The 25,277-nt window shown below is 35.1% G+C and overlaps 1 protein-coding gene across 2 annotated transcripts in view; it reads right to left on the bottom strand.

Moving 5' to 3' along the window:
- Positions 1–25,277, bottom strand: part of LIN28B (lin-28 homolog B) — a 123,416-nt gene that overhangs the window by 26,590 nt on the left and 71,549 nt on the right. For both annotated transcript variants that reach the window (XM_060115183.1, XM_060115184.1), the window contains exon 3: positions 24,320–24,504. In XM_060115183.1, coding sequence (XP_059971166.1) covers positions 24,320–24,504 — 185 coding nt within the window. The remainder of the gene's footprint in view (positions 1–24,319; positions 24,505–25,277) is intronic.

Below are 25,277 nucleotides of genomic sequence, written 5' to 3' on the forward strand. Positions count from 1 at the left end.
GCCGATGCAGGGGATACGGGTTCGTGCCCCGGTCTGGGAGGATCCCATATGCCGCGGAGCGGCTGGGCCCGTGAGCCATGGCCGCTGAGCCTGCGCGTCCGGAGCCTGTGCTCCGCAACGGGGGAGGCCACAACAGTGAGAGGCCCGCATACCGCAAAAAAAAAAAAAAAAACAACCTATAAAATAGTTAGAGACAGAGTTTTTAAAGAAATAGAAAGAAAAAGACGAAGTTACAAAAATGAACAACCAACAAGAGACTAGCAAAAATAACCAGGCATATTTGAAGGACTATTAGGTATCGAATCAATACTGCTGACCTCTCAAACTCAGTGGAATTATTAAACAGCACTTAGACACAGATAAAGGTTAGACTAATAAACTAGAAAGTAAATATCAAGAAATTACATAGAACACAGCATAGAAAGATAAGATAAAAATGTAAAAGAGGGACTTTCCTGGTGGTGCAGTGGTTTAGAATCCGCCTGCCAATGCAGGGGACATGGGTTCAATCCCTGGTCCAGGAAGATCCCATGTGCCACGGAGCAACTAAGCCTGTGCGCCACAACTACTGCGCTCTAGAGCCTGCAATCCACAACTACTGAAGCCTGCACGCTCTAGGGCCTGTGTGCCGCAACTATTGAGCCCACAAGCTGCAACAACTAAAGCCCGCGCACCTAGAGCCCGCGCTCCGCAACAAGAAAAGCCACCGCAATGGGAAGCCTGCGCACTGCAATGAAGAGTAGCCCCCATTCACCACAATTAGAGAAAGCCCGCGCGTAGCCATGAAGACCCAACACAGACAAAAATAACAAAAATTTTTAAAAATTAAAAAGAAAAGAAAGAAGGAGAAAGGAGAACAATAACAGAAAGAAAGGAAAAAAGTAGGAAAAAATCCAGTCTGAATAGATAGCACAAAACCTGTAATAGGGCTTCCCTGGTGGCGCAGTGGTTGAGAGTCCGCCTGCTGATGCAGGGGACACGGGTTTGTGCCCCGGTCTGGGAAGATCCCACATGCTGCGGAGCAGCTGGGCCTGTGAGCCATGGCCGCTAAGCCTACACGTCCGGAGCCTGTGCTCCGCAACGGGAGAGGCCACAACAGTGAGAGGCCCGCGTACCGCCAAAAAAAAAAAAAAAAAAAAAAAATACCTGTAATAAAAATATATCAATAATGGCATTAAATGTGTACAGACTAAATGTACCAGTTTAAATACAGACTGTCAGATTAGATTTAAAAATATAAAAATCAGATATATGTTGTCTATAAAGGACATATAAAACAAAATAATATGAATAGCTTGAAAAAAAAAGAGAGGAAAGAAACTATATTAGATCTTATGTAGCCCCCCACACAAATTCATATGCTGAAGCCCTAATCATCAATGTACTTGGGGAGAGAGCCTTTAAAGAGGTAATCAAGGTTAAATGAAGACTTCAGGGTGAGGCCTTAACCCAAAATGACTAGTGTACCCTTATAAGAAGAGGAAGAGACACCAGGGGTGTGTGTGCATCCAGGTGAGGACAAAGTGGGAAGGCACCATCTGCAAACCAAGGAGAGAGGCCTCGGGAGAAACCAAACTTGCCAACACCTTGATCTTGGACTTTTAGCCTCTAGAACTGTGAGATATAAATTATTGTTTAAGCCACCTAGTCTGTGGTATTTGGTTACGGCAACCTTAGCAGACTAGAACGTCAGACAAATATTAACCAAAAGAAAGCTGGTTTTATTTATACATATATATATATATATATATATATATATATACACACACATATAGTGTGTGTGTGGGGGGTACACGGGCCTCTCACTGTTGTGGCCTCGTGTGTGTGTGTGTGTGTGTGTGGTACACGGGCCTCTCACTGTTGTGGCCTCTCCCGTTGCGGAGCACAGGCTCCGGACGCGCAGGCTCAGCGGCCATGGCTCACGGGTCCAGCCGCTCCGCGGCACGTGGGATCTTCCCGGACCGGGGCACGAACCCGCGTCCCCTGCATCGGCAGGTGGACTCTCAACCACTGCGCCACCAGGGAAGCCCTGGTTTTATTAATATTAACAGAAAAAATATACTTTGAGGCAAAAATATATTCCTAGGAATAGAAAAGGATGCTACATGATGAAAAATAATTGAATTTATAATTTAAATATTTATATACATACATACAAAAATGGACAGATCTAGAAGGAGAAACTGACAAATTCACCACTTTAGATACTGATTATGAGCCAGCTGAAGAGGACATTTTACAATTATTTGGAGGAAATTTGAATATGTTATGGGTTTTAGATAAGATGAAACTGTATAACAGTAGAAAAGAGATTACTGGCTAAAAACTTACCAGGTTATGAAAGAGCCATATATTTAGGCAAATATTGATACATACATATGTAGACAAACACACAAACACACATACACACACAGAGACATTGGGAATATTTACCAACAACTAATTCTATACCACACAGGTGCTTGAAGCTAGATATACAATGATAAATAAGGAAGATCAGATCCTATCCTCATGGATTTTATATGTCAAAGCAACTCAGATTGTAGGTCTCATGGACTTCCGCTCTTTCTATGACACACACTTCTTTGAAACTTTAAAAAAGTCCTTTGAGACAACTAAACACAAAGCTAGAACTCGACATTCCTTAGTAATTCAATTACAACTAGGTGTTCCCTGGTTGTCTATTTCTTTTATTCATTAAAAATGGCATTTTTTCTTCTTTTAAAAATTGTTATTATTGACATACAACATTACAATAGTTTCAGGTGTGTAGCATGATGATTCAATATTTTACATATTGTGAAATGATCACCCCAATAAGTCTAGTTAACATCCATCACACAGTTAAAAACATTTGTTGTCTTGTGATGAGAACTTTTTTAAACATTTACCCTCTTAGCAACTTCCCAATATAAGTGCATTTTTTTTTCTTTTAGGTATAGCTACTTAACCTAGAGAGTCCTATACACCTTTTACATCATTTGTAAAACAGTCTTACATTTTATACCATGTACTGAATCTCCTAAGGAAACAAAAGTGGCTAAATCAACATTTCTCCAATATTTTGGTGATCTATGTCTGACTTAAGAAAAAAATTTTAAGAAAGTTAATGAGGCCTATAATTGACCTGATAATATAAAAACAGTGATTTTAAAACATTACAAAGCCATTTAGTATTAATTAAAATTACTAACTATAAAAAATGCCATTTCAGAAAATAGACAGAAAACAGTACATGAAAGAAAGAATATCTAAGCTTCAGATTTTTTTTTTTTTTTTGCGGTACACGGGCCTCTCACTGTTGGCCTCTCCCATTGTGGAGCACAGGCTCCGGACGTGCAGGCTCAGCGGCCATGGCTCACGGGCCTAGCCGCTCTGCAGCATGTGGGATCTTCCCGGATCGGGGTGTGAACCCGTGTCCCCTGCACCGGCAGGCGGATTCTCAACCACTGCGCCACCAGGGAAGCCCCGAAGCTTCAGATTTTTTAAAAAGTAGTATTAGATAGCAAGCACATCGTATATTGATCATTTGGAGAGGCATGTGGTCAAGTTTACAGATCTGAGTTCTGGCCAGGTATTGCTCAGCATCCCACCAACTGGACTTTGAAAAGCAGCCTGGTCATGCATTACGAGACATCAGACTTCCTTCCTGAGCCAAAAAAGGAGTGATTTTTTTTTTTTTTTTAGCATGGCTCAAGTGTTTGCAGACATGATAGCTTTTTAATTTTTTAAGAAAATATAATTTAAAATGAGTAGATAAAGGGTCACCCAGAATTTAATTAAACAGGCATACCTACATAAAATATACCTAGAAGAGACAACGCCTTCAAGTACTTCTATAATTTTCAGTCTGTGATGGGATTATTTATCTGCTTTTTCTATTTCTACTTTTAACAGTTTAACTGCTAGACTATTCATAATACATATATCTATAGCATTATTTTCCCTTCTATCTTTAACAATACCTTTCTAATATATCATAGATCCAAATTTCACTTATTATACAATTGTAGATATTAAACATCAGAGGTAAATTATTTTTAATAAATATGAAGATATTAAACTATTGCTATTAAAGTAATATCCAATGACTGTATTAATTCAATTCTTAGAGCATGAAAAAAATAGACCAAAGTATATGAAGTGATAGTTTACAGTTATGATTAGATTTATGGCTTTACTATAGAAATTTAAATTTCTATTTATATCAATAATATTGTTCCTCAGATTTATCAACTGTAAGGATTCCTGTACCTCAGGAATTTCATGAATAAAATAACTTGAATTCCTATCAAAATACCAGTGGGATTCTCTTGGTAGTGACAAAGACTTGACAAAGTGATATTAAAGTTTATCCAGGGTTGACATGTACACACTGCTATATTTAAAAAGGATAACCAACATGGACCTATTTTATAGCACAGGGAACTCTGCTCAATGTTATGTGGCAGCCTGGATGGGAGGGGAGTCTGGGGGAGAATGGATACATGTATATGTATGGCTGAGTCACTTTGTTGTGCACCTGAAACTATCACAACATTGTTAATCGGCTATGCTCCAATATAAAATAAAAAGTTTAAAAAAAAATAAAGTTCATCCAGGAGCCACAAGAATATTTTAGAACAGTAATAAAGGGAGATTTGCTTTCTAGGTACTAAAAGGTATTACAAATACAGAGAAATAAAGACACTTGGTGGAAGAAAAATCAAGACAAACAATACAAAATTAGAGTCCTGAAACACACATCTTAGAAATAACATATAGAAGAAATCATTATGTAACAGAAGAGGCTTCAAGTTAATGGAAAGAGTTCAAACATGAGATACGGAGTATGGGGAAATTTAGAATAAAGCTTTATTTTATGTAAAGGTATAAATTAAATTTTAGATGGATTTAAGAGTTAAAAGAAATAAACCATAAACCAGAAAAAATATAGATCACTATTTATCTGATCTATAAGAAACAAAGGCAGAAACAAAATGCAAGAACTCACCAAATGAAAGAGCAATGAAATTGGATGTGCGAAAGATGATCTCAGATGAGGCAAAATTATTATTTGTAGGTGAAAATATTTCATACCTTGCAAACCATAAATACATTGAAAAATTATTAAAATCAATAAAAAGAAGTTAATAAGGTGGCTGGTTACAAAAATGTTATACAAGATCAATTCCATTTAGAAAAAAAGATTATAAAAATAAAAGAAGGAAAAAAATGTCAATTTTAATAGTACAGAAACACATACACACACAATGATAATATACCCCAGGACAGATTGTAGACATCTGTTTAGATTACTTAACTCTTCTTTTATGTTAACAAAGTATAGTTTTCATTTTCACTATTTAGGTCCTGCATATCTCTTATTAAACTTTATTCCTAAGTGTTTTCAGTTTTTGTTCCTTTGGTAAATTAAATATATTCTTCAGTGAGCAGAGGAAGATAACAGAGCTTCTCTCCACTGTCCTCCATCCTCCTATCTCCCTTAGCAAAAGGGTCATGGTTTGCTAATTTGTTTACTGACGGCTCAGAAGAGCAGAAACTATACCTTCAACAGCTCAGAGATTTGCCTCTGCTCAAAAAATGCTAAAGGCCAGCTCTATACTCTTGTTTAGGGAAGAAAAACCATGACTGGAGAAATAAACAGCAGGAAAAAAAAACACAGGGACAATGTAATCTGATGAAGATGCACCTTTAGAAAATGCTCCCACTGAAATTCTCTGAAGAAAATTTTAACCTAAACCAGTTAGTTTAGAACAGAGAAAAAAAAGGCTGTCTGGAATTGAAAACATGATTTGAAATTTTAAAATTAAATAGGAAGAACAGTGAAAGGAGAGAGTCACACCTGAGAACTCAATATGCTGGAAGTTCAAGAGGAACAATCTTACAACAAAAAGTAAGACAGATGGAAATACTAAGAAAAAAAATAATAAGAAACTTTAAAGACCAATTTTGGCACTAACAGTTGAATAAGAGGGGTTCTAAAAGGAGAAAAGGAGACAAGTAAAGGAATATGTAAACAAATTACAGAAGAAAATTTCTGAACACATGAAAAAATGAATATTTAGTACAGGTGACCCTGTTTTTGTACTAAGACTTTCTCAAGTGAAGGAAGTAGCATGTTTTACATTATGGCACAAGTTCCTAGTGTTGTTGAAGAACGGAAACAGTTTGCAGAATGGCTACTTTGAATAGCACTGTTTTATGGATAATAGTTGTTTTTGCCTAACTCATCCAACATCTCTTTTCATAACAGCACCTTGGTTTGCTTTTGGAGAGTCCTCCTTTCCCTAATTTAAACCCTTGTGGTTTAGATGGGGCTCACCTCACTCCTCAGCTCAAGGGGTGGGCAAATGACTGCTGTCTAGCAAACCAGAGCGCCGCATTACAGGTTAGAGCAATCCTGGGCTTTTGCTAGAAATGCTGGTAATTCTATCCCTCTTGGCATGTGGATTGAGCACTCAAATCCAGATATCTCTGAAACTACTCTAGTTCCTGGAATTATAAATTATGCAAGTCAATACATTTCCTTTTTTCCTCCTTAAGCCAGTGGTTCTCAAATTTCAGAGCACATCAAAATTACCTAGAGGGTTTGTTTTTTTAAAAAGAAATAATAACAGAACAAAACAAAAGACAGATTGCTGAGGTCCATATCCTGGTGGGTAAGTCTCGATGAGGCCTGAGAATCTGCATTTCTAACAAGAGTCCTTGTGATGCTGATGCTGGTCCAGGGACCACAACTGTGAATGATTGTCTTAAGCCATTATGAGTTGGTTCATATTACTTACACCTGAAAGATTAGTGACCGATGTATCTCCAAACAGATGAAAAAAAATGAAATAACCCTTGAAGCAAAGTGAAAATTAAAATTTTTAATTATCCAGAAAATAATGAAAATAATAAATTCATACCAAAACCTATGCAACACAATGAAGCTTTTCTTAAAGGAATACTTATCGTCTGGAATCCTTATTGTTAATAAAAATAAAGACTAAAACTAAGTATTCAACTTCAGAAAGTAGAAAAAATAAACAAAATTAATAAAACAAAATTAACAAAAGTTGAAGACTTTTTAACTGTAAGATCTGAAAGTAAAGAAACAGAGAAAACCAACAAAAGCAGCAGAAAATATAGATAAGACAAAAACTAATTATTTAGAAACATAAATCCACAAGAAGCCTAAATAGGAAGAAACAGACAAAATAAAAATGTAAAGTGCTAGAGATATTAAAATCCAATTGCACATGGGAGAGACTAAAAGAATAAGAGAATCTTACTGCCACTTTATGGCAATGTATCAGAAAATATAAAGGAAGTAAATAATTCCCCAGCAAAATATACCAAATTTGACCAATCAGAAGTAGAAAAACCTAATAGATAAGACTGTGAGAACATAATTTTTTAAACTACAAAAGGCAAAGAAAGGGCTTAGATGTTTTGTAGCTCAGTTCTATCACCTTTTAAGCTGTGCGTTCCAAATCATTTTGATCACACACTTATCAGTAAAATATTTTTGAATATCCATCCCAATATATGTATATTTGTTTGTATTTATAAAGTAGATGCATACTTTATAAAGTAAATGTATACATTATTAAACAAAATAAATAAATAAATAAATATAAACACAAGTCATGATATTTTTTTCCATGTATGAATAAAATGAATCTATTATCTTGTCTATCTATTGGAGATAGATTTTCCACTTTGGAGACTAGTACTTTAATTCTTATGTATATTAAATTACCCCACAACATAGAAATAGACAGAAAACTACCTAAACATGAAATAAAATAGCCTTAGTAATAAAACATGATGAGGAAAACACATTAAAAAGTCCAAGTTCATGAAGACCAATAAATATTATGAAACGGAATATATCAGCATATCATGACTAAGAAGGGTTTTTTCCCACAGGAAATTAAGAATTATTCAACTTCATAGAATCTATAGATGTAATTCATTTTATCAATAACTTGAAGTCAAAAATTACATAATTATGTCAATAGATGCTGAAAAGTTTTTTGAGATAATCTGACAGGTATTCATAATAAAAAGAGAAGGGAAGCAATTAAACATGATGATTATTAACTGAAAATAACATTTAAATTTGAAATATTAAAGCCATTTTCATTAAATCAGAAGATAGGATGCCTGCTGTCAGCAGCATTTTCAACACTGTTTAGGAAATTCTAGTCTATTCCATAAAAAAAGAAAATTAAATAATAGGTATGACTATTGGAGAAGACAAAACTATTGCCCAAACTCATAGTTTTTCTCTACAATAGCAATGGCCAGTTAAAAGGAAAAAAAATTATTCACAATAGCATCAAAAATACCTAAGAATAATCATCACAAGAAATCTATATAAGTAACTTATTAAAGGTCACAGGGACTTCCCTGGTGGTCCAGTGGTTAAGAATCCGCCTGCCAATGCAGGGGACATGGGTTCGATCCCTGATCCGAGAAGATCCTGCATGCCGTTGGTCAACTAAGACCATGTGCCACAGCTACTGAGCCCACACTCCAGAGCCAGCGAGCCACAACTACTGAAGCCTGTGCACTCTAGAGCCTGCATGCTGCAACTACTGAAGCCTGCGCACCCTGGGGCCCGTGTACTGCAACTATTGAGCCTGCGTGCTGCAACTACTGAAGCCCACACACCTAGAGCCCATGCTCCGCAACAAGAGAAGCCACTGCAATGAGAAGCCCATGCACAGCAACAGAGTAGCCCCCGCTCGCCCCAACTAGAGAAAAAAGCCCATGCACAGCAATGGAAGACCCAGCACAGCCAAAAAATAAATAAGTAAAAATAAAGGACACAAAAATAACTTGAAAAAAATGGGTCAACATAACCTATATGCTCCTCCAATCCTATTCTCTTCTTGGGCATCAGAGTAGCATTATCATGAACTCAGTGTTCATCATGTTTCATATTTTTACCACAAATGTAAGTATTCACAGACATGCATAATATTACTTGATGGTTTTAAAAAATTAATAAAGATGAATAATATTGCATCGATCATTCTGCTGCTTGCTTTATTAATTAACATTATAGCGGGATTTTTAAAAAAGTAATCCAGACTGATAACGGTAGCTGTAATCTGTTCATTTTAACTCAATTTCATTTTGAGAATATATTATAATTTAATCATCCTCTTGGTAACAGACATTTAGGTTGTTTCTAAGGTTTTTTTTTTCTATTACAAGCAATGCTGCAATAAACATTTTTTTTGCACAATTCTTTGTGTACTTGACCATAACCCACAGAGAAAACATTTTGTGTCACGATTCAGTACTCACACACACACAAACACCCAGCATAACCCAAAAGTATATGAAACAATAGTTACTCTTACTACATGCACTGCACTCTGATGATTTTTATTCTGTTCTATTTCATTAAAAAATAGCACTAATACTTTCCATAATCTACCAAATTAATATCAAAAGGCACTAGTGGGTCCCAGCCCACTTTTTGAAAAATGTGGTAAATTTTTCTGGTAAATCCACCTAGAAGTGGAATCAAAATATATGAAAAATTTTGATTCCACCAGATATTGCCACATTGCTCTCTCAAGTGGATTCATCGATTATGAGTCCCATCAGGACTGTGTGACATTCTTCACACTTAGTATGGTCAGACCTTAAAATTTCTGCTACTTCTATGGGAGTGAACTTGTATCTCATTTAAATCAGTATCTTTTTATTTGTTTATTGAATATTTATTTTTTTCTTTTATAAATTACTGTTTATTTGCTCATTTTTCTGTTGGGCTTTTACTTCCTTTTGATTTGTAGTCCTTTATATATTATGGATATTAATTCTTTATCAACTACATGCAATGCAAATATCTTTTCCCACTCTATATTGTATTTTCTAACTTTGTTTATACTGTTGGTGCTGGACTATTTTATGTCAGTTAGGTTATGCCTGGTAACTATGTTTCCCAGAGTCTTTTTTCTGGATGGTTCTGGGTTACAGTCAGCCAAAAGAGAAACTCATATACTACAAGACATGGAAAGCAAAAACAAAGCAGAAGCCATTATCATGGTCAGCCACGGTAGCACACACAGATCTGCCCAGCACGTCCTGGCTTGTCCTCTCTGGTGCTCTGTGCCCACCTTGTCTTCCCAATGTTGGTCCCACTGACCAGCAGCCTGACACCATCCCTTGTCTGCAAATCCAGAGAGGTTGTCACAACACAGAGGCAGCAGTTTCCATAGCTCTCCCCAGGGGCTCCCTCTCCCCAGTTCCTCTGCAATACCAGATATGCTTGGCTTTCTGGATTTCCCTGCATGCTCTTATTTGTCTATCTAGTCCAGGGCTTCTGAAGACTGGTTAGTGAATATTTCTCTAATGTATTGTATGTACTGACTCTTCCCTTGTCCAGCAACCCTGTTTGTGTAAGTTCTTTTTTTAAAAAAATTAATTATTTTTAAATTTATTTTTATTTTTGGCTACGTTGGGTCTTCGTTGCTGCACATGGGCTTTCTCTAGCTGTGGTGAGTGGGGACTACTCTACGTTGCGGTGCATGGGCTTCTCATTACGGTGGCTTCTCTTGTTGCGGAGCACGGGCTCTAGGCGCGCAGGCTTCAGTAATTGTGGCACATGGGCTCAGTAGTTGTGGCTCGCGGGCTCTAGAGCACACACAGGCTTCAGTAATTGTGGCACACGAGCTTACTTGCTCTGCGGCATGTGGGATCTTCCCTGACCAGGGCTCAAACCCATGTCCCCTGCATTGGCAGGCAGATTCTTAACCACTGCGCCACCAGGGGAAGTCCCTTGTGTAAGTTCTGAATCTTCAATTTTCATAACACTTAAAGTGGTTCTATCTTCCTGACTGAAACCTTTGCCAGGTAGAAATTATAAATTCTGAAGTAGTCAATTTAATCTAACTGCTTATAGTTTGTGTTTTTTGTGTCTTGTTTAAAAAAAAAAAATCCTTCCCAAACTTAACAGCTGTAAAGACTTGCTTTACACCTTTAGATCTTTAGATATGTTATGAGGTCGGGGTCCAATTTTACTCTTTCTCTATAGTCAGATATACTCCCAGGACCATTTATAATCTTTGCATTATTTTCCAAGATCTGAAAGGCACCTCTGCCATATATTAAGAGTTGTATATATTCTCATTGCCAATGGTCTATTCATCTTTCACTGGGCCATCACCTCACTTATTTACATATACTTACATAGTTGTATAATAAATATAGATATCTGGTAGGGAGAGCCTTCAAACTTCGATTTTCATCTACAAAATTGTGAAGTTATTATTGGTCTTATTAACTTCCAAGTCAATTTAAAATCAACCTTATTGGAATTCTGAATGAAATTACATTGAATCTGTAGATTAATTTATAGGAAATTATGCTCTTTAAAATATTGAGTCTTGCCATTTATTAACAAAATACCTTTCTCCATTTATTTAGGTTTGCTTTTATATATCTCAATATAAGTTTATCATTTCTCCATAAAAGTCTTTCATAGTTTTGTTAGATTTATTCCTAGGTATAGTATATTACAGTTTATGTTCCAATTGTGAAACAAACCCTTTTTATTTTATTTTTAATTTTTTAGATGTTTTTAAGAATTTAATTGTGCCATGACACCTAATGATTGCACTTTTTTCTTTTTTTTGGCTGTGTCAGGTCTTCTTTGCTGCATGGGCTTTCTCTAGTTGTGGCGAGTGGGGGTTACTCTTCATTGCAGTGCACGGGCTTCTCACTGCTGTGGTTTCTCTTGTTGCAGAGCATAGGCTCCAGGCATGTGGGCTTCAGTACTTGTAGCATGCGGGCTCAGTAGTTGTGGCTCATGGGCTCTAGAGCGCAGGCTCAGTAGTCGTGGCGCACAGGCTTAGTTGCTCCACGGCATGTGGGATCTTCCCAGAACAGGGCCTGAACCCATGTCTCCTGCATTGGCAGGTGGATTCTTAACCACTGTGCCACCAGGGAAGTCTCAGCAAACCCTTTTTAAAATACCAGTTTCTTTTTTTTTTTTTTTTTTTTTTTCTTTTTGTGGTATGCGGGCCTTTCACTGTTGTGGCCTCTCCCGTTGCGGAGCACAGACTCCGGACGCGCAGGCCCAGCGGCCATGGCTCACGGGCCCAGCCGCTCCGCGGCATATGGGATCCTCCCAGACCGGGGCACGAACCCGTATCCCCTGCATCGGCAGGCGGACTCCCAACCACTGCGCCACCAGGGAGGCCCTAAAATACCAGTTTCTAATTGTGAATTCCTAGGATGTAGAACTGTCCTTACATTCCAGATATTCATTTGTTCTTAGTTTGACTTTTGTGTATTGAATTTATAACTAGCAATCTTGTTAAATTTTTAAATTTCTTCTAATTATTCCAATAATTTATCTATGGATAACCATGGACATAAAATCATACTGATGTGAATAACAAAGCATTTGCTTTCTTCTTTTCCAATCCTTCGATCTTTTATTTAGTTTTCTTCTCTTATTGCATTGGTAGCACCTCCAGTAGTATCAATAACAAACCCAAGAGGGGACTCTAGATGGGCTATTAAAACTGAGAGGACTAAAAGCAACTGCTTAAATCAGAGAACAGAATCTCAAGTCAGCCAAGTAGGAAAAAGAAAGAATTGACTTAATAGCAGTTCCATACAATGATCCTATATAAAAAAAAAAATCACTGTCCCCAGAGGCTTTTATTTGTGACAGTATAGAAGTGAGGAAGCAGGCTAAGTATAAAGAGCTCTGGTTCAAATTTAGCACAGGCAACTGAGCTCCTCTAACCATGATCATATACTGCTTTCCCAGTTAATGAGGATATCTATGAAATTCAGTTGTCCTTAGTAGAAGAGTCTTGAAAAACTGAGTTTTAAAAATAATTTCAGGGCTTCCCTGGTGGCACAGTTGTTGAGAGTCCGCCTGCCGATGCAGGGGACACGAGTTCGTGCCCTGGTCCAGGAAGATCCCACATGCCGCGGAGCGGCTGGGCCCGTGAGCCACGGTAGCTGAGCCTGCGCGTCCAGGGCCTGTGCTCCGCAGCGGGAGAGGCCACAACAGTGAGAGGCCCGCGTAACACACACACACACACACACACACAAAAAAAAACTATAGATAATATTAACTCTCTATCCCAAAAGGAAAGGAAACATTTGACTTTGATCCTTATTAGCCCATATATTTAAAATAATTATGCAACAGACAAGACTTAAAGAAAAATTTTAAACTTAAAGAAAAGTTTTAGAGGTAAAAATTCTTGACTTCTTGCTTGACTTGTTCTAGATTTTCTTTTAAGAGAACATTTTCCCCTTTACAAAAACATTTTCTAAATTTAATATTTGTTCTCTGCTTATATCCAAAGTATCTATACTTTACAGGTAGTTCTTCATTATATGAAAATGCATATGTTAAAATTTTTACTTTATATGGTAATTTATTATGAATCCGATTTTACAGAAGTGGAAACTGTCTTACTAAATTACTACTTCTTATTGATAAGTGCAAGCATATTAAAATCTATTTATTAAAATTTGGTGATCCTATCTACACCAACAAAAAGAACCATCTCTTTATCATATGAGAATAATTCAAGTAGTAGCTCTTAATATGTTTATTTTAACCAAATTTCAAAATACAAAAATTCCAGTGTAAATTTACAAGGAGCTTTGCAAAAGGCTCTTCAAGTTCATAAGAACTGAATTTGACTTGTACTTCCCTATTAATGGAGAATAAAGAAAGGCTAGCTGAAGGCTGCTAACAACTTTGTAATTCTCTGAAAGTGGCACTTGGGCTTGGGACACAGGACTAGTATTTCAGTGGAGGGATTTGGCAGTATAAAGTATAGACATTTTCTGTTGATAAGTCTTCATCTTAATCAGCCCTTATTGTTCAAACAGGAACAGACTGGATCTCCTAGCAGATATAAGCATGAGGATTTATGTTTTTTAAAGTTTAAAAGTAACAACAATGTTGCATGTTCATTAAAAATACACATACTTAGTATTAAAGGCTAAATTAATTTCCTTTTTTGAAAGGATCTCCAAGTTTAAAAGTATTAGCCATTTTTCATAATCCCTTGTATTAAAACCATACAATAAATAATCTTATTTTCACCAAGACCAGTCTAAAGTAAGGAAGCTATGTAAAGTTACTTCTTAAACCCACAATTTCTACTTGTTATAAGTTTCTTCTGGACCATTTCTTTTCTATAGGCATGATTTTACTATTTATTTTGCTTAGAATAAAACGGCAATCAGAGAATCAACCTAAAATTATGATTATTTGCCACTTGGCTTCTGACCATTCTCATCAGGCAACTTGGGAGACCTATGCAGCGCCAAATGAAGCTCTGCCCACACAATATCTTGTGGTGGGTGATGAGAATGGCACATTGTCTGCCCAGTCTGAACAGAGGTCACAGCAGGGAGAGCATCTGCTAAGATAATGTGAATGAAGGAAACAACCATAATTGCCTCATTAAGAGATCTCTGGCCAAATAATCACAAGAAGAAAGGAAACCACCCTAAAATTAGGTATCTAATAAGGAAAATTTGGGGTAGAATTAAAAAATGCAGAATTAAGGAGACTTGGGTACTCCACTGGTTTTGCTAATTTTCTTAGTCACTGTATGAATGAATGGAAACGTGGATGCAACAGTTCAGTTATTCAACTCCAGCCCTTGCCAGTCATTAGTAAGAGGCAGAAGATGCAGATTCACAGCTGTCCAGGATACAAACAAATGTAAAATATAGGGTGGTGGGGAATTGCTTACAAGGGACCAAAACTTAGGAACTAAGATTTAAAGTCTATTTTGAAATTACAATGAAGAGCATACAATTAAAGACATAAGAGGGAAAGAGGTAAAATATAAAAGAGCAAAGTCTAAGAAGGGGAGGGAAAAAAGGAAAGGGAAAAAAGGAAATGGTCTCTGCTTAACCAATTTACTTTCTTCTGTTTTCTATCTCTGTTTTAAAAACAGATTTTTCTTATGTCAATGGTATATAATTACAACTAAATCCTCAGTCACTTTAAATTATATATAATTGAATATATATTTCATTCAACTGCTGATAAAATTATTTCATAGTAAAAGCTAAGGTAAATATTTTCCCAATTTCGATTTAAATTAAGCATGTAAACTGAATGAAAAACTAAAATGTATTGAAACTGTGACAAATTATTTTTGCATTTCCTGATATTTTGAGATCAAGCTTTATTAACTTAATTTGTATTATACAGTTAACATTGTATAAATAGAATCTTGTAGTGAATTATGATTAATAAATTTTTCTGATTCCAACAAACACAGTAAAATTAGCTTGTTACAACCACAAGCCAGGTTTAAAATAAGCAAACTATTTGATGACTTTGATGTTTTGCACCCAAAATGTGCTGGCTAATTTTTCCATTCCATTTACCATTCCGGTCTTTAAACTGCCTTAATCTCCTGCCCTCAGATGTTGACCTTGTAAGAATAGGGGTCATAGGTCAGAATAGACAGACCTCAAAGGATCTGGACTATCAATTCATGCCTGAGAGATTTCTCTTCCACAATAGGAACCTACTAAACAGCAAATTCCTAAATCTAATCACACAAGTATCAGGGTGAAACAGTTATTTATTGGAATTCGTTGATTTACATTTTCAAACATCTCCCGCACCTAAAGAGCACTTTTCTTTTTCTTTTGGGAGCAGGTTCTGGGACATAATAAATATGAAAATAAAATCATTGAAAGAACTTTTAATATAAAACAGATATCCTTAATAAAATGGCACCATAAACCTGAGTACAGCTTTATTGTTTCCAGGAATGCTATGTGGATTTCAAAAATATAGAACTAGAATTCCTAACTATAAAGTACCTGGGAAACTTCAAACTATACCACAGAGATAATGAGTGGAAGAGATTATATTGCCATAGAGGTGGATGGGGAGGGGGTGGAGGAGGGTTACCACTAGTTAGTTTTGAGCTCACTTGCTCTAAAGGTGAATGAGGGCATTAAATAAGTATTTTTTCTTTTTAATAAATAGGTGAAAATATACAGTCCTTCAGTGAGGACAGACAAAAGCAAAATTCTTATGGCTTCCAAATTTTCTTGCAAATTAAAAATCACAAAACTATGACCCTGTAAAAATAACTCTTCTATCATAAATCTTTAATTTTTTTAAAAAAGGCAAGTTAGCTCTTCTGAGCTGAGAATAATTTAGACATATATAATGAGTTTCTATTTACATTCACTTTGGTCTTTCTGGCCATAAATGGTAAATATAACATAATGTACCATTCTAACACCATTTTAATACTGGACTATAAGGAATGTCAAATTTCATAATCAGTTTTTAAGTCTAAATGAAGAGCATCTTAAAAATGATAAATTAACAAGTCTTTCTAACATGAACAAATGAATTTCCTACACTTCCATGCCAAAAGCAGTAACACTGAACATCGTAACAATTAACCTTCTTTCTAAACAAAATACATTAAAAGTTCAACTCATGTAGAAAATCAAGAAGCTTACTCATGTGCTAATGCAGTGATGCAAACGTATTATCGCCTGAAATGGAATGAAAGCAATAGAACGTTGGTATTATTTTCTAAGTTATTTAAAAAATCTCAAGTCAACATTGTTGAAAGGGAACTTGCATTATTATGAATAGCACTTCTTGCACTGTGCGGTTGGGTCAAAAGATGTGGAAGGTTGAGAACAAAGAAGACAGTCACTATGCTAGAAAAAAATTACAATAAAAAAGGAGGTTAAAAAAACCATAAATAAAAACCCACAAAATTATATGTATATACCCAATATATTTATACCTATCATGCATATATGCATTTCAAATATTTTTTTAAATTACACATATTTTTATTGTTTAATTATTAAGGATTAAAATAATTTAATCTACATAGAAACATTTCCAGACCATTTGTTTCAGTCCACATCATTTTTACTAATATAACACATAAGTTAATACGAACTGAAATGTTATTATATAAAATATTTAATTCTATATTACAAGTTGACATAATTATTTCATATAAATAAGATAGTGACAAATAAATAAAATCCTCATTCTACTATCTTCCCCCACAATTTCATTCTGTTAGAAGTTACTTCTTTTTCCTCATAGTAAATTGTAGCTCTTTAAAGAATAAAAAGATACCAAAATCTACGCCAGTTTTTCAGAATAAGAATTAAGTTTTTTAAATCTTTTATTAACAACAACTTTCATGTTAGTATAATTTATAAGGTCATTAAATCTCTTTACTCTTCTGATAATGAACATAAGAAAAAGTAAACAGCAAATATAAAGAAAAAATAATTTCATTTAAAATTTTAAGAAAATATTTTAAACATAAGACAATTTAAAAGTTAACATTTACTGCTATTATGTAGCTGGATGCTAGTAACAGCATACTAAATTCAGCAGAATTAAGACAATAAAAAAATAAACCCACTTTCTTTTGCAAATAGTTTACTTAAAATTAAGATAGAATCTTTAAAATTATTTTTTATTTCTTGCCACAGAAACATAAATCTTCTCAAAAATATGATTCTATATATAGATGTATATATAGAGAGAACAAATAAGTTCTCTTGAATGACGAAACCAAATTTGAATTTGTTAAACACTTTAGAGCTTTAATTTTTTAACCTGAAATGACAGAAATTAAACTTTCTAACTTAACATTTCAAGAGAAAAGACAGTTTTCAACAGATGGTGTTTGAACAATTCATATTATTCACAGGCGGAAAATGAGCCTAGACCTCAACCTCACACCTCACACAGGGGAAAAAAACTCTGTGATTAATCAAATTTGGAGTTAATCAAAGATTTTTTAAACATGACAAAAAACAAAAGATTGATAAATGTCTTTATCAAAATTTAAAACTTTTGCTCTGTGGGAGATACTTAAGAGACTGGAACAATAAACCACAAATTCAGAAAAAATATTTGCAAATCACAAATCTAAGGACTTGTATCCACAATTTATATAAAGAGCTCTCAAAATGCAACAATAAGAAAACAATCCAGTTTTCTGGATTTTACAATAATAACTAATAGTAAGATAGAAACATTATAATATGCTATAATAAAAGTTATATGAATATCTCTTTCTCAAAACATCTTACTATATAAATTTAATGCCTTTCCCATTTTAACTATGCACTTATCATGCACTGTGGCCATAACTTTTGCAGCTTGGGATGCAACAGCAAAAATATCACAAATTTCTTTTTCCTTCTTCACAATTTCACAGGTAGAAGATTCCTTCATATCATATCTTAGCAACCTTAGCACATGATTTTTTTTCCCCTGATTAAGTCAAGACCTTTCTCCTTTTCACTTAGAAGAAGCAATTTGTGGCTGCTCTTTGGCATATCCAAATTGCCAGCATCACTACTCCTGTGCTTTGGAGCCATTATTAAGTAAAAAAAGGGTTATTTGAACACACACACTGCGACATCATGATAGTCAAATTGATATCCAAGATGGCTGCTAACTGACTAATGGACAGTGTATGCTGGACAAAGGGATGATCCAGGTCTGGATGGAACAAAGCAAATGTGCAAGATTTCATCACACTACTCAGAATGCTGCACAGTTTAAAACTTACCAATTGTTTATTTCTAGAATTTTCCATTTAATATTTTTGACAGCTGATGACCATGGATAACTGAAACCTCAGAAAGCAAAATTGTGGATAAGGGGGGAATACTATATTGATACACTCAAAAGTTGGGATGAATTTCAAAGCCATTATGTTGAGTAAAAAAAGCTAATTTCAAAAGGTTACAAATGAACTAAGCCCAAATTAGGAGAAGGAAGAAAACAAAGACCACAGTGGAAATAAATGAAATAGAGACTAAAAAGACAATAGAAAAGATATATGAAACTAAGAACTGATATTTTGGAAAGATACACAAAATAGACAAAGCTTGAGCTAAACTTCAGAGACAGAGATAGAGGAAAAGAGAGAGAACCCAAATAAATAAAATTGGAAATGAAAGAGAAGACATTACACCTGATACAACAGAAATACAAAGGATTATAAAAGACTACCATGAGCAATTATAAACCAACAAATTGAATAAACTAAAAGAAATGGATAAATTTCAAGAAACGTGCAATCTACCAAGCCTAGAACATGAAGAAATAGAAAATCTGAGCATATGAATTACTAGTAAGGAGACTGAATTAGTAATCAAAAACATCTAAAAATCAAAAAAGTCCACGACCACATGGCTGCATTGGTGAATTCTACTAAACATTTAAAGAAGAATTAATATCAATCCTTAAACTTTTCCCAAAAATAGTAGAGGAGGGAATACTTCCAAACTCATCTTATGAGACCAGCATTACCCTGTTACCAAAACCAGACATGAGTACTATGAGAAAAGAAAATGACAGGTCAATATCCTGGATGAACATAGACTCAAAATCCTCAACAAACTCTTAGAAAACCAAAATTCAACAATAGATTAAAAGGGTCCTACATCACTATCAAGTGGGATTTATTCCAGAAATACAAGGATGATTCAACATCTGCAAATCAATCGATGTGATATATACCATGTTAACAAAATGAAGGATAAAAACCATGATTATCTCAGTAGATGCAGAAAAAGCATTTGACAAAATTCAACATCTATTCATGGTAAGAACTTTCAATAAAGTAGGTATAGAGAATGTACCTCAACATAATAAGGGCCATATATGACACAGCTAACATCATACTATGGTGAGAAGCCAAAAGCTTTCCTCTAAGATCAGAAACAACACAAAAACACCCATTCTTGCCACTTGATTCACATAGTACCAGAAGTCCTAGAGAGAGCAGTTACATAAGAAAAAGAAAGAAAAGCATTCCAAATTGGAAAGAAAAAATAAAATTGTCTCTACTTGCAGATAACATGGTATTGTACATAGAAACGTCCAAAGACTACACCAAAACACTGCTAGAACTAAAAAATGAATTAAATAAATTTGCAGGAAAAAAACTCAATATACAAAAATCAGTTAATTTTTATATACTAACAACTAGCTATCAGAAAGGAAAATTAAGAAAACAACCCCATTTACAATTGCATGAAAAAGAATGAAAATCCCTAGGAATAAATGTAACCAAAGAGGTGAAATATCTATACACTAAAAACTACATGACACTGATGAAAGAAAATGAATAATTTAAAAAAATTGAATAAAACACAAATAAATGGAAAGACTTCTGTGCTCACGGATTAGAAGAATTAATACTATTAAAAAGTCCATATCATCCAAAGTGATCTACAGATTCAATGCAATCCTTACTAAAGTTACAATGGAATTTTGCACAGAAATAGTACAAACAACCCTAAAATTTGTATGGAACCACAAAAGACCCAGAATAGTCAAAACAATCTTGAGAAAGTACAAAAATCTGGAGGTGTCACACTCCCTGATTTCAAACTGCAGTACAAAGCAATAGTACTCAAGCATTTGGCATAAAAACAGAAACATATATTATGGAACAAAACAGAGAGCTAAGAAATAAACTCAATTAATTTACAACAAAGGAACCACAAATATACAGTGCAGAAAGGATAGTCTCTTCAATAAATGGTGTTGGGAAAACTGGAGAGCCAAATGCAAAGGACTGAAACTGCACTAATACCTTACACCATACAGGAAAACCAATTCAAAACATTGAAAACTTGAACATAAGACCTGAAATATAAAACTCCTAGTAGGAAATATAAGCCTTAAGCTCTTTGACAATGGTCTTGGCAATGATTTCTTACATTTGACACCAAAAGCAAAGGCAACAAAAGCAAAAACAAAAGCATAAAACAAATGGAACTGTATCAAACTAAAAAGCTTCTGCACAGCAAAGTAAACAATTAACAAAAAAGGCAACCTATAGAATGGGAGAAAATATTTGCAAATCATCTATCTGATAAGGGGTTAATATCCAAAGAATATAAAGGATTCATACCAGTCAAAAGCAAACAAGCAATCCAATTTAAAAATGGGCAGAGGCCATTTACAATCACATCAAAAAGAATAAAGTATCTAAGCATAAATCTAACTAAGGAGGTAAAAGATCTATAATCAGAAAACTATAAGACACTGATGAAAGAAACTGAAGAGGACACAAACAGATAGAAAGATATACCACGTTCATAGATTGGAAGGATTAATATTATTAAAATGACCATAGTACCCAAGACAATCTACAGATTCAATGCAATCTCTATCAAAATGCCAATGGCATTTTTCACAGAACTAGAACACATAATTTTAAAATCTGTATGGAAACACAAAAGACCCTGAATAACCAAAACAATCTTGAGAAAGAAGAATTGAACTAGAGGAATCATGCTCCCTGACTTCAGACTATACTACAAACCTACCATCAAAAGAGCATGGTACTGGCACAATAACAGACACCTAGATCAATGGTACAGGATAGAAAGCCCAGAAATAAACCCACACACGGTCCATTAATCTATGACAAAGGAGGCAAAAATACACAATGGGGGCAAGACAGTCTCTTCAGTAAGAGGTGCTGGGAAAACTGGACAGCAACATGTAAAACAATGAAATCAGAACATTTTCTCACATCATATACAAAAATAAACTCAAAATGCATTAAAGACCTAAATGTAAGACTGGAAGCCATAAAAATCCTAGAAGAAAACATAGGGAGAACACCCTTTGACATTAACTCTAGCAATATTTTTTTGGATCTGTCTCCTAAGGCAAAGGAAACAAAAGCAAAAATAAACAAATGGGATCTAATTAAACTTAAAAGCTTAAGTTTAAACTTAAAAGCACAACAAAGGATACCATTGACAAATGAAAAGACAACCTACTGAATGGGAGAAAATATTTGCAAATGATATGACTGAGAAGGTGTCAATATCCAAAATATATAAATAGCTCATACAACTCAATATCAAAACAAACAAACAACCAAACAATCCCATTAAAAATGAGCAAAATACCTGACTAGACATTTTTCCAAAGAAAACATACAGACTCACCACTGCTAATCATCAGAGATATGCAAATCAAAACCACCATGAGATGTTACCTCACACCTTTGTGGAAACTGTTTAAAGTTTTAAAATATATTACAGATGTATAGCATCTGTATATAGTATTTTACTTAGAGTAATGCCATCAAGGTCCATCCCTGTTGCCACAAATGGCAAGATTCCATTCTTTTTTATGGCTGAGTAATAGTCCATTGTGTGTGTGTGTGTGTGTGTGCGCGCGCACATATATTTCACGAGCTGAAAAACATACTTCCTATATATTTGAGACAAAAGATTACCATGATAAATATACAAAGAGAATGTGAGATAACAGGAAATATATATTGGTCTTTGCCCCTGGTTCCTGGCACAGTGCTCCTAAAACGCTTGTAATTTCCTAAGTGATAAGAACACTAGAAGCAGCTCTTTTTCTAATATCAGTCTTTGACCTCTGTTCCTGTCACAGGGCTCCTGAAACCCTTGTAATTTCCTGGGTGATAGGAGGGCCTTCTGTTCTAATGAGGTGACACTGGGTGGGCTCCTGGATGGCTCCTGAGTGAGGTCTGATCACTGCAAAGACCAAGCTCTGATTAGAAGCTTGGAATTTTCAGCCCCACTCCCAGTTTTCTTGAGAAGGGAAAGGGGTTGAAAATCAAGCCTATGTGGTGAAGCCTCTGTAAAATCCCCAAAGTACAAAATGCAGAGGGCTTCCAGGTTGGCAAACATCCACACTGGGAGGGTGAAGCAGTCCAACCCGCTGGGAACAGAAGCTCCTATGCTCAGGACCCTCAAAAGACCTCACTCTATGTATCTATTTATCTGGCTGTTATCTGTATCCTTTATCTGCTGTTACCATAACCTTGATAAACTGGTAAATGTAAGCATTTCCCTGAGTTCTGCGAGCTGCTCTAGCAAATTAAACAGACCTGAGGAGAGGGTCGTGGAAACCTCTGATTTGTAGCCAACACAGACAGAAGTTGTGGGTAACCTGGGTTACTTGCAACTGGCATCTGAAATGTGGTGGGACAGTCTTTTGGGACTGAGCCCTTAACCTATGGGACCCGACATTATCTCCAGGTAGACAGTGCCAGAATTGAGTTAAATTGTAGGACACCCAGCTGGCATTGTGGAGAATTGCTTGGTGTGGGGAAAAACCTCCACAAATTTGGTGACCATAAGTGAAGTAGTCTGTGTAAAAGTAATGGAGACACACAGGAGAGAAACATGATATGGAAGAATTGAGTTTTTCCCAGCATAGGAAAGAGGAAAACTGAGATTTTTTTCTAAAGAGAGAAGTTAGAAATCAACAATAGCAAATGAACATCTCAGTGGAAAAATAAGCAAAAGACAAGAAACATGCAATTCACAGAAGAAAAAAATAAAAATGAAAATTAACATATAAAAATATATTTAACCTTAGTCAAAGGATGCAAAGAAAAAAAGTAAGCTGCATTTCTTAACCTATGTAATTGGAAAAGATTTAAAAGATGACATTATTCAATGAGCAGTCTCAATTTTAAAGGGGTTGTACATTGGCCCTAACCATTTCTGAAGAGCAGTTTGGAAACAGATATCAAAATATTTAAAGTGCATAGTTTTTGATCCAGATTTTTTCAGTACTAGGTATTTATCCCTTATGATATAATCAGACAATTAAAAAAAAGGTACATATAAGGATTCTTACTATGATGCTATTGATAAATTTAAAATATTAGAAATAGCCTAAATTTAACAATTAAATTAATTTAACATAGCCTTGTTTTAAATTTTGGTACATTCACACAGTGGGAATTTATGCAGGTGCTGAAGACTAACATGGAATGTTCCACCATACACTTCTAAGTGAAAAAAAATGCAAGTTTCAAAAATACTGCATATATATTATGATTCCCACCTGTAGTTAACATTTCCAGTGATTTTTTTATATTTGAATTTTCTGTAGTGATGTATCTTTTCAAAACAGACAAAATAATAAACGTATTTTCATTTGAAAAAACAGGTGAGGTGTTAAGATGTACAGAGGAGCACCTCTGTCTGTTGGGAACTTCAACTTCCCATTTGTGGTCTCTGAACAGTCTGGTGGAAATAATGGTTGGGAGACTGTCTAGTGCGCAATGCTGAAGGCTCAGTTAAGTATATTCTGCAGAGAGTTCAAGTTGCAAGATAGCCTATATTTCTGATAAATTCGATTCAAATGCTCAGTGGTTGCATTTTATTTTATTGTGGCTAGATTTTATAACATAATAAAAATATAAATAAAAATTTTAGAAATCTTTTCCAAATACAATAAACTCACAGGCTAACAAGGTAAAATGATTACCTGTCTCCCTTTGGTTTTCTTTTTTGTAGTGTCTTCCCTTTGGGTCTTCTTTCACTTCCTAAGCAGGGGCTCCCACCAGGTCCTGTTACCCGTATTGATTCAAGGCCTTTGGAAGATTTTTTAAATGTGAACTCCACTGGTTCTCCTTCTTTTAGGCTTCTAAATCCTTCCATGAATAATTTGCTCTGAGAAGAGCAGGGGAGGGAGGGAGAGAGAAAGAGAGATCATGATTATTAATGCTTTATAAATTATCTCTGTGATTTTAAGATTAACACAGCAAGATATCCCCAGTTATTCATTGCTAAGTATAAAATCTTTTTTTTTAAAGTTCAGTGAAAGGCATACCATTTAAAAGTTTCCTGTTGTAATGCTGGTGGCAGTGGAAGAATAAACTAATACCGTTTTTAAAGGAATTTGGCAATACTTACAAAAATTTTAATGTGTATATTTTTTGACCCAGCAATTCCACTTCAAGGACTCTCCTACAGACACACTCACACAAAGGTCCCTCCACCCTCATCACACACAAAACCTATATCAAAATTCACTACAGCACTGCTGCCTGGTAGAAAAATTACAGCTACCCTAAGGTCCATCAATGGGAAACTGATGAAATAAATGATAGTAGAGGTATATAATGTAACAGTATTGAGCCATTAAAAGATCTATATGTATTAATGTGGGGAAGATAAACATGTAATACTGATGAGTAAAAAAAGTAAGGGTAAAGAACAGTGTGTCTACCATAACGCCATCTATGTAAAGAAGTGTTTAAAAGATACATGTTTACTTATGTAGCAATGGGGTCTGGAACAATCGACAGCAAATCATGAACAGTCATTTTTCTCTAGTCCTTTTTTGGGAAAGTGGGGAAGCTTCTGGATACACACATTATTGTGTTGTTTGAGTTTTTTTGTAATTTGAAAGATACTTGGTTTTTACCAAAAAAAAAAAAAAG

This window comes from Mesoplodon densirostris, chromosome 12 (genome assembly GCF_025265405.1).
Source record: "Mesoplodon densirostris isolate mMesDen1 chromosome 12, mMesDen1 primary haplotype, whole genome shotgun sequence".
Lineage (NCBI taxonomy): Eukaryota > Metazoa > Chordata > Mammalia > Artiodactyla > Ziphiidae > Mesoplodon > Mesoplodon densirostris.